The 11659-nt window shown below is 38.8% G+C and overlaps 2 protein-coding genes across 2 annotated transcripts; both read right to left on the reverse strand.

The window, feature by feature from the left end:
* Positions 1 to 221: 221 nt before the first annotated feature.
* LOC129641966 (olfactory receptor 7C2-like) lies at positions 222 to 1232 on the reverse strand. Its single transcript, XM_055566539.1, has one exon. It carries the CDS (start codon positions 1173 to 1175, stop codon positions 222 to 224), a length of 954 nt encoding a protein of 317 aa, XP_055422514.1. The 5' UTR covers positions 1176 to 1232.
* A 9269-nt stretch (positions 1233 to 10501) lies between these two features.
* On the reverse strand, positions 10502 to 11431 carry LOC129641967 (olfactory receptor 7A17-like). Its single transcript, XM_055566540.1, has one exon. It carries the CDS (start codon positions 11429 to 11431, stop codon positions 10502 to 10504), a length of 930 nt encoding a protein of 309 aa, XP_055422515.1.
* Positions 11432 to 11659: the final 228 nt, after the last annotated feature.

Raw genomic sequence — 11659 nt, forward strand, 5'->3', positions numbered from 1 at the left:
TTTAGTCTCTAGAACTGTGAGGCAATAAATTTCTGTTATTTAAGCCAACTGATTTATGGTACTTTGCATAACAGCCCCAGAAAAATAATACACCGTCTTTAAATGTAGTCAAAGTCAAGGCACAGTAAGATATAGTGATTACAGAACTAGAAAAATTAAACTAATGTTTAGATATATCCAAGATTGTGAAAAATGCCTACCAATGGTTTGATCCTTGCTACTTATGAGAGTCCTACAACAATCCCATCATTAAGAGATAGTGCCCTGCTGAGGAGTCTCCCTAGGGTCCCCTTCATGTCTCTGTTCCTCAGACTGTAGATGAAGGCGTTCAGCATGGGGGTGACCACAGTGTACATCACTGAGGCCACCAGAATTGTCCTAGAGGATGATGTGACTGCAGAACTGAGGTAGACCCCTAGGCCTGTGCTATAGAACAAGGAAATCACAAAAAGGTGAGATCCACAGGTGGAAAAAGCTTTATACTTGCCCCTGGCTGATGAAATTCTCAGGATTGAGGAGAAAATCTGAGAGTAAGAAAAGAGGATCCAAAAGAGAGGAAAAACACCTAGAACAATAGCCACAAAATACACCACTACATTATTGATGAGGGTGTCAGAACAGGTGAGCTTCAGGACTTCAAGAAGATCACAAAAAAAGTGTGGGATCTTCATGTTCATGCAGAAGGACAGCCTCAAGACAGTCAAAATCTCAAGCAGGGAGCTTGTGACTCTGAGGCACCAGGAACCCAGAGTCAGCATCCCACAGACCCAGGGGTTAATGATGACCATATAGTGCAGAGGGTGACAGATGGCCACAAAGCGGTCATAGGCCATCACACTCAGGATTAAAGTGTCCAGGCATCCAAATACAAAGAAAAAAAATATCTGGATGATGCAGCCTTCATAAGTGATAACTTTGCTCTGTGTCTGGATGTTCCATAGCATCTTTGGGATGGTCGTGGAGGTGAAACTGATGTCTGCAAATGACAGGTTGGAGAGAAAGAAGTACATGGGGGTGTGGAGGTGGGGGTCTGAGATGATGGCCAGGATGATGGCCAGGTTCCCAGCAAATGTGTCCACGTACAAGGACAGAAACAGCCCAAAGAAGAGAGGCTGCAGGTCTGGGTCCTCTGTGAATCCCAGGAGGAGAAAGCTTCTTGTTTGGTTTATTTCCATGTGGCTGTCGGGTTTGTTCAGAATCAGCTGAAAAGAAACACAGACTTCACTCCAGATAATAATTACTTAGAATGACAGAAATATCCTTAATCCAAACCCAGTGAGATGTCATTCATTTGGGGCCAAAAATTTGATCTATTTGGTAACAAATTGTGGTTGCCATTGCTACTTGGAAAATCTGTTCCTAGGTTCAGTAGCTCTCTCTGAATAAAAAGTATTTGGTAGAAATAAGGGGAGAAAAGATCAATAATTGTATCATAAGTTGACAAATTATAAATAAGAATCTACTATGGAGAGAATTAGGATATAAAAAATAATCTATTTGATAAAAATTAATGTATTTAATCTATAAAGTCCTAAGTGTAAATCATAGAAAGATTAATGCATGAATTTAGAAAAAGGCATAGGATATTAAAGGTTCATAAAAGAAAGTGTAAAAAGGCAATAAATGTTAGACAAAAGTTCTTTCTACTATTGCTTTATGAGGGATACTGTCTTCATTGCTACAATTTATGTCTCTTCACAAAAGATTAAGAAGGAAAAATTCCATCATGTGGAAAGAAAAATAAAATTTCAAACACTTGCTATGAGAGGATAGTTGACCTGCTTTTCTGGCCTTGAGAAATTAAATCAGCATACAGATATTTTATAATTAGACACATACTTATACAAACCCAAGGGGAAATGACCTATAGCAAGGTACACTAAATTGTGGACAGGAATCACCTTTGAGTGGCAACAAAAGTCTAGATTTTTAGATTCATTTTATCCTACTATTTCTTTCAAAAATAGTCACACAGGTACTCTATCTCAAGAGTGAAAAACATTTTAAAATTTGAAGATGCAGTTAAGTTTTACAAAACAAAGCTAACTAAAGCAGAAAATTAAGCAAAAAGCATAGCTAATAAATGAAGAAGAAAAGTTTTACAACCAAGAAATAAATTCCAGTGCTAATTCTTTGACAAAAGTCAAATAGAGAAAATCAGATGCTTAATGAAAGCAATAAAAAGAAAGAGAAGGAACAGAAATGCCTAAAATTAGGAAAAAGAAAAATGGACACATATAGAAGAAAATAATTTACTTTGCAAGATGATATTACTTGTAAATCCTCATTAAAAATTGAAAGTCTCTAAGAAATAAATTTATTGATTGGTTAATTCAGCATGTAGGATAACAGATCAATAATTAGAACATCAAAACTTAACTTCAAAATTACCATGGAAATATGTGAGAGAAACATTAAAAGAATTTCCCTTTAAGTATTGAAGAAGAAAAGAAAGTTTACAATCACAATACTATTTACTAACACCCTTGAGATCTGAAATTGTTTGAAGATTATAGATTGGTTTCTGATAATGAATTGAAAGCTGAAAACCTTTTTCACTGAATATAATTTTAATAAGGCAGTTGATATAACACAAATTTCTAAAAACCAATAGCTATGTTAAGGTGACATTCAATTGCAGATATATTGTAATGTTTTACAAAAATCATTTCTATCTAGTTCCAAAACATTATCATCATTATGGAAATCTCTGTACTTACTACCTGTGTAACTTTTCTGTAAATCTCAAATTATTCAAAAATGAAAATTGGCAGAAAAAATGAGTGTGAGAGAAAAAAAATAGCATTCATAATTACAGTTAAATCTCTTAAAAACAGATTACAATCATTTCAAATAGTAACAAAAATAGAAATCTGGAACAGGAACTGGAAACCACAAACATACAATAAATGAGAATGATAAATTTATTATATAAGCTAAAAATTATTGAGGATTACCAAATGTCGAGCACCTGTGCTATGCTTAATAGCCTTAGCTCTTTTTATCATCATCACAATTGGTGTGTGTCTGGTAAGTCACTTCAGTCATGTCTGATTCTTTGTGACCCCATGGACTGTATAGGCTGCCAGGCTTCTCTGTCCATGGGATTATCCCTGTAGCAATAATGGAACTGGTTGGCATTTCCTCCCGTAGGGGATCTTCTCAACCCAGGGATCAAAACCACCAACTCCTGTGGCTCCTGCATTGCTGGTGGATTCTTTACTGCTGAGTCATCAGGGATGCCCTGTATTGAGGTATGCTGCTGCTAAGTCACTTCAGTAGTGTCGGACTCTGTGCGACTCCATAGACGGCAGCCCACCAGGCTCCCCCGTCACTGGGATTCTCCAGGCAAGCACACTGGAGTGAGTTGCCATTTCCTTCTCCAATGCATGAAAGTGAAAAGTGAAAGTGAAGATACTCCGTCATGTCCGACTCTTAGCGACCCCATGGACTGCAGCCTACCAGGCTACTCCATCCATGGGATTTTCCAGACAAGAGTACTGGAGTCGGGTGCCATTGCCTTCTCTGGTATTGAGGTACAGTTAACAAATAACATTATATTAGTTTCAGGTGTATGGCATAATGATTTGATATGTGTATATACTGCAAACTGATGACCATAATAAGTATAATTAACAACTATTTCCATACATAATTATGACATTTTTTATTGTGATAAGAACTTCTAAGATCTAGTCTCATAGGAACTTCCAAATATACTATTCAGTATTATTAACTATAGTCACCATGCTGTACATTATAGTCCCATGATTTGTTTTACAACTGGAAATCTGTATCTTTTGACCTCCTTAACCCATTCTACCCACTGTCTCAGGCAGACACTGAACTTCACTACTTTTTTAAAAGGATGAATATGTGTTTACAGTAATGCAGTGATAATGATTACTATGTATAGATGATCACAGAGTGTTAGGGACAATTTAGGAACTTAAAAGGCATTATCTCCTGGGCTTTCCTGGTGGCTCTGTGGTAAAGAATCTGCCTGCCAGTGGAGCAGACACATGTTCTGTCTCTGATTGGGGAAGATCCCACATGCTAAGGAGCAATTAAGCCCCTGTGCCACAATTCCTGAGCCTGTGCTCTAGAGCCCTGGAGCCACAGGCACTGAAGCCTGAGTGCCCTAAAGCCTATGCTCCATAACAAGAGAAGTCACAGCAGTGAGAAGCTGTGCACCATGCCTAGACAGTAGCCCACACAAGCTGTAGCTAAAGAAAAACCCTTGCAGCAGTGGACCTAACACAGCCAAAAATAAACAAATACAAATTAAAAAAAATGCATTTTATCCTTTAACTTAATCATCTTAATGTTATGAAGTGGATAGTACCAAGATCCCCATTTTACAAAATCTAAAACTGAGAGCCAGAATCATTAACTATCTTAATGTGAGAAGATGTACAAGCAGATTTGCAAGTGTTAACTGTATGGAACCCAAGGGAATGTTTCTTTTTCGAACGAATGAATGAAATTTGATAGATGAAAGAATAAAGGTGCATCTTTGATAGAGGAGAATATGAGAACCTGTAACGGCTCCTTAAAAACGTCTAAGATAGCTGGATAAGAACCTTTGGAGACATTTTGGCAGCCGAGGCATCAGTTCCCATTAGAATGGTGAGATGTTCTCAGAATGGGGTTTCAAAAGAGAGGAGGAAGCTGAAAGAGATTGAAAGAGACTCAGGATGTGAATTGGGTAGAATGTTTTAGCTAATGGACCTTACCATTGTGTTATCCTCATTTGTGCCACCCATGTTAATACTCTGAGAATTCTGCCTGTCTCCGTACCTGTTTCCCATGGCACACCCTCAGTGGGTCTCTAGTTTCCTTGGTCCTTTCTTTCCTGGGTGATGGGTGGTCAACTCAGCTCCAAGGAAGTGCAGGGAGGTGACATCAGGCATACATTCTCTGAAAGGGCACTGCTGAACTTTCTCCTTCCTGGGACTGTGGAGCTGTAGTGAGAGGAGAAAGGGACATATTTACCATTTCTGGGGCTTCAGAGGTTGGATTCTCACAACTTCTCATTAAGCTAATTGTTCCATGTCACTCTATTCTAGGAGAAATTTGGTTCCCATGAGTGAGGAAGCTAAAACAGAAAGGAGCTTTTTTTCTGCTAGGTTTGTACCCATGGGAGCATCTTGGTTTTGAGATATGTGTACTCCTTCCCATCACCTTAGTCATGATGCTCTTTTCCCCATATGTCTTGTCTCTAGTGTCCTTTCCAATGAGTATTTCCTCAACATTTTAGTTGAAATCTGTTTGACTATCAAAGACATGCTGGCAAATGGTTCAGGACCACATGAGTCCCAAGCACCTGGACTTGGAGTTGTCAACAAAGAACTGGCATATACCCAACTCCCAACAAAACCATTTCTAATGACTTCTATTTACACTATTCAAGGTGCAATCTACAGAAGTTTCCAGGCATGCAATGAGAGAAATATGGTAAGGTAAGAGGTGGAGGTCTGGACATATAGGCAGGACTCTGCAGATATCCATAGCTTTACAAGGTCAAAACAAGTCCATTAGACCCTCGTTGATATTGCAATCCAGAGGATAACACCATCTTTATTAATTCATAAGGTACTGTTTTTAAAGTCATAATCAACAATATCAAAGCATTTTCAGAAAATAGGAACAGGCCATCACTTAGGGTGCTTAGGTATGAACTTGCATGTCTGTTAGATTTTACTTCCTTTTCTCCATTCATGAGGGAAGTGCTGTTTTCTATTCTGCTCATGGTGGATCTGAATTCCCAAGTTTTAGAACCACTGGGTACTTCCTATAGTTGAAACATTTTTTCATCTATTTTCTCCCATAATCTGGCTTCCCATTTTAATATCAACTAACTTGTACCTGTTAATATCACTAATAATCTACTAGCAGCCTCATCTGATGATCATCCATTTAATTATCTTCTGATGTTTGACATGTCAACATTTCTTCCTTGAAACTCTTTATACTTTTGATTTCAATTCCTATTCTCTCTGTCCTCCCCTTTCCAAACTTTTCTGCTTTTACAGGAAACTCTAATGTCTTAACACTCCACAAAAACACGCAAAGTACTGGGAAAATGGTCAGTATCAACTTCATGAATATGAAAAACTACTGATGGTTCAGAGCAAAGAAGTGAACACCCAAGAAAAAGGCAACTGGAATCAGATTAGAAAACTTTTTGATAATTGAACTTATTATTTCCCCAACATCCCCTTCTTGGGTCAGTAGCAGTGTTACTGATAGCACCATAATCCCTGTGTGGATTCTTAGAGATGGAGAACCTAAAGATGTGGCTTTCTGTTTTCACCTTTCTTTTGACTCCTCAAAGGATTCGCAAAATTTACTTCGAAGAGAGATTCCAAGTTACTTTGCCTCCTGGTGTCTGGGGCAGAAGATATAAAATGGGGCAAATAGTAGGCACACTGAAATTTCTGGGAGGAAAGACTGGAGAGGGAGATGCTTTGGAAGTATGACTATGAAAGCATTCACATATCATTTAGAATTTAAAAGACTGAGCAGAAAGCCTGATCAGAAAAAAACCCTAATTTCTCACCTCTGACTGATAGTCAAGGCTCTGGGCAAGTAGCGTGTGAAGACAAAGGTAAATAATTATTAAATGTTCAGCAGAGGATTAAAAGAAGTCCAAGTGTACACAGGCATGTGCACGTGCTTGCGTGCACACACACACACACAGCCAAACAATAACATTTGAGAAAGTTTATTTGGATCCAGAGTTTAGGAAATCTATCATTAGTTGATCATTAAGATAACAGAACAGATACTTTAGTGATCCCATATAGCAAAAAATATAGTCTATAAAATTTAGTTTATAAAAATCATTAAGCAAACAAATACAGTCTATAATACAACAGCAATATATCTCAAGGAGGAGGTACATATCTGATTTCTGAAATTGTGACAATTTAATATTCACAATATCTAGTTTTCAACAATAAGGAGGATAAATATGATACATGCATAGAAATGAGAAAGTATGACTCTTTCACAAGAACAAATCAAATAGTAGAATCTGAATTTGAGACTCTGGGCTTGTCAGAAAAAGACTTAATATAAACCATCTTAAATATACTCTGAGAGCTAAAGAGAGCCATGTACAAAGAATTAAAAGAAACCAGGAGGATGCAACAATTTATGTATAAAGGGAGTCCCAGAAGAGTAGTTGAGGGAAAGTGGAAGAACAAATGTTTAAAAAAATAATGACTGAAAAGTTCCCAAAGTTGATGAAAGAAACGAATCTATGTATTCAGGAAGATCAAAATATTCTAAGCAGGATAAACTTAAAGAGATCTATCCTGAGACATATTGTAATCAAATTGACAAAAGAGAAAGACAGAGAGGACCTTGAAAGCAGCAAAAGAGAAGTGACTTCTCACAGAAGAAGTATATTAGTAAGATTAAGAGTTGATTTCTAGTGGGAAGTGTGAGACTTAGAAGGTAATGGGATGTCATATTTAAAGTTCTGGGGGAAAAGCTCTTAACCAGCAAAACTATCCTTCAAAAGTGAAGGATTTTATCTATTAACAAATTAAGCCATGATACAACTTGCATGAAAAGGCAAAATATTATGAAAGTGAAGGATATTCAACACAAAGACTGTGTATTTTATCATTCCTTGTATATAAACTGCATATAATTTATAGATCCATAGAGCAATACATGGGACACTTTTTCAGGGACTAGAAAAGGAAGTAATGGGGAGCAACTGTTCTTATAATGTATAAATGATTTTATGTTGAAATGATGAAAATGTTTTAGAACTAGATTGAGATGGTAGTTGTAGATGTACAATACTCTGAATGCTCTAAATGATACTGAACTGTTTGTCTTAAAATGGTTAATTTTATGTTATGTGAATTTCAACTCAAATTATTTTTTAAAGAAGGAGGATTTAACACATTCTCAGATAAACAAGTTGAAGTTTGTTTTTGGTAGATATACCCTCTACATAATGCTTTGTGATCAACACAGTCAAAGGCTTTAGCATAGTCAATGAAGCAGAAGTAAATGTTTTTCTGGAATTCCCTTGATTTTTCTATGGTCCAACAGATGTTGGCAATTTCATCTCTGGTTCCTCTGCCTTTTCTAAATCCAGCTTGTACATCTGGAAGTTCTTGGTTCAGGTACTGTTGAAGCCTAGCTTGAAGGATTTTGAGCATTACCTTGCTAACATGTGAAATGAGTTTAACTGTGCCATAGTTTGAACATTGGAGAAGGCAATGGCAACCCACTCCTGGAAAATCCCATGGACAGAGGAGCCTGGTGGGCTGCAGTCCATGGGGTCACTAGGAGTCAGACACGACTGAGCGACTTCACTTTCACTTTTCACTTTCACGCGTTGGAGAAGGTAATGGAAACCCACTCCAGTGTTCTTGCCTGGAGAATCCCAGGGACGGGGATTCTCCCCCAGGGTGGGGGGCCATCTATGGGGTCGAACAGAGTCGGACACGACTGAAGCAACTTAGCAGCAGCAGTTTGAACATTCTTTGGCATTGCCCTTCTTTGGGATCCGAATGCAAACTGACCTTTTCCAATCCTGTGGACACTTGCGTTTTCCAAATTTGCTGGCATATTTAGTGCAGTACTTTGACAGCATCATATTTTAGGATTGAATCAGATATACTGTGCTTAGCTGCTCAGTTGTGTCTGACTCTTTCTGACCCCATCGACTGTAGCCCACCAGCTTCCTCTGTCCATGGGGATTCTTCAGGCAAGAATACTGGATTGCGTTGCCATGTCCTTCTCCAGGGGATCTTCCCAACCCAGAGATTAAACCCTGGCCTCCCACACTGCAGGCAGATTCTTTACTGTCGGAGCCACCAGGAAAGCCCTGAATCAGATGCATATGTGTTAACTGGAGCCACTAAATTAATGTTAATAAAGGAAATTGTTCTCTAAGGCAGTGCACTAGGTGTTTACTCAGGATTCTGAAAGCTCTTGTCACTCAGATGGGATTTGCCCTTTCACTCTCGTCAAGGTTGGCTGCTGAATTTTCCCCCAAATACCTCAATACCCAAGCCATTGTACAACATCACTGCCTCAGTTTTACCACAGGGTGTGGATTATCATGTGTCATGTCTCTAGCCTATATTAAGAAATATTCAAAAACCTTAAAATGTTTTTCAGTTCCTTGAAGGAATTGGCTGGAGACAGTGCTTTCTTCATCACACAATGTGACTGTTTTATAAGGATTAGGAAGATCAATGTCCTTTTGGACAAGATCCTCTTGCTTCTATCAAGCATCTGTTTGTTTTAATGTTCTGGATACTGTCAATCTTGTGATTGCTCATTATAGATTGGTTATGTAACTTTCCCATTCCCCTCTTCCCTCTTGACAGAGCCTGATTATATCTGGAAGTGGTCAGATGCCCAGCAAAGATACCATATTTTCCACATCCTTTTCAATCATAGACAGTCATGGACAATATGTTAAGGTATTGGGTGGGAAAATTGAAATGCTCTGTAGCAGCCTTTTCCCTTTCTATCTGGAATTTGCACAAGATGATGAGACTCTTGGAGCTGACATACCTTGGAAAACTATACATTATAGATGCAGGAACAGAGAGATAGGATGAACCCTGAGACATTGTTCATGTTCTTTTATGAGGGAGATAAATTAACCCTTAATTGTAAGTAAACAATTTACTTTTTTTCTTTTATGTAACATGACTATCCTTTCAGGAAAATAAGATGAAAGTTACTTGGGATAGTATATATTATTTGAGGAGAAATTATTCTTAAGAAATCCTTGTTGTTCTACAAATGAAATCAGATCAGATCAGATCAGTTGCTCAGTTGTGTCCAACTCTTTGTGACCCCATGAATCGCAGCACGCCAGGCCTCCCTGTCCATCACCAACTCCCAGAGTTCACTCAAACTCATGTCCATCGAGTCAGTGATGCCATCCAGCCATCTCATCCTCTGTCGTCCCCTTCTCCTCCTGCCCCCAATCCCTCCCAGCAGCAGAGTCTTTTCCAACGAATCAACTCTTCGCATGAGGTGGCCAAAGTATTGGAGTTTCAGCTTTAGCATCATTCCTTCCAAAGAAATCCCAGGGCTGATCTCCTTCAGAATGGACTGGTTGGATCTCCTTGCAGTCCAAGGGACTCTCAAGAGTCTTCTCCAACACCACAGTTCAAAAGCATCTATTTTTTGGCGCTCAGCCTTCTTCACAGTCCAACTCTCACAAATGAAGTAAAAATATCCAAATATTTCAGATCAAAACTTGGGAAAAATTTTATGTTGTGGGACAAGGGATAAATGGGAAAATTTTATCAGACTCAGGAAGTAAATTACAAAGTGAGTTACTTAAATTGTATAAAGAGGTGGAGACAAAGAAAGGGACACTCATGGAAATCAATAGAAGGAACAAGGTTTACTTCCACAGTGTGATCAAGGAAAAGCAGTTCCTGGCTCAGTTGCTCTTTGTCCTGCAATCAAGGGCACTTCTTGAGATGCAGGAAAGCCATCCTGGTTAGAGCTGCTGTCCCATAAATGCTTTCAGAGCTCTCTTTATGTCTTTATTCCGCAGACTGTAGATGAAAGGGTTCAGCATGGGTGTGACCACAGTGTACATCACTGAGGCTGTTGCACTTGAGTGGGAGCTGTGGGTACCAGCAGAGCCAAGGTACACTCCTAGGCTCGTACAATAAAATAAGGAAACAACCAAGAGGTGAGATGCACAGGTAGAAAATGCTTTATACTTCTCCTGAGCTGATGCTATTCTATATATCAAGGAAATTATCTTATAGTAAGAGTAAAGGATTCCAGCCAGGGGACCAATGGCCAGAAGCAGTGATGTAAAATATATCATCGTGTTGTTAAGAAAGGTGTCAGAACATGCAAGTTGGATGACCTGATTGAGTTCACAGAAAAATTGGGGAATTTCTAAGTCTTCACAGAAGGTCAGATCCAAAACTGTTAAACTTTGTAGCAAAGAGTTCAGGACACCCATGATCCAGGATACCAGCACCAGCACTCCACAGAGCCAGGGATTCATGATGACCGTGTAGTGCAGGGGGTGACAGATGGCCACAAAGCGATCATAGGCCATCACAGTCAGGAGTAAGTCATCCAACACGGCAAAGAGTACAAAAAAATACATCTGTGTGATGCAACCTTCATAAGTTATAACTTTGCTCTGTGTCTGGATGTTCCACAGCATCTTTGGGATGGTGGTAGAGGTGAAACAGATGTCTACAAAGGACAGGTTGGAGAGGAAGAAGTACATGGGGGTGTGAAGGTGGGAGTCTGAGTTGACAGCCAGGATGATGAGCAGGTTCCCAAATACAGAGATCAGGTACATGGATAGGAAAAGCCCAAATATGAGGGGCTGAAGTTCTGGTGCATCTGAGAATCCCAGAAGAAAAAATTCTGAAATTCGTGTATCATTCTGTGGGTCCATGTGCTGGAGGTGACTACCAGAAAAATTTAAAAAGATTAATTTTCACATAAGCAACTTAATAACTTAGAATTAATAACCAACTTAAGAACCTAGAATTAATGCTATGTTTATATTGTAGAGACAATATATTAATTTCTGTATTTGGTGGCTTACCTGGTCCCCATTAAGGGATCCTTATTCCATTTTTATAGAAATTTCTTTCCCACTGTTAGCCTGATATTCAAGCAT

This window comes from Bubalus kerabau, chromosome 1 (genome assembly GCF_029407905.1).
Source record: "Bubalus kerabau isolate K-KA32 ecotype Philippines breed swamp buffalo chromosome 1, PCC_UOA_SB_1v2, whole genome shotgun sequence".
NCBI lineage: Eukaryota > Metazoa > Chordata > Mammalia > Artiodactyla > Bovidae > Bubalus > Bubalus kerabau.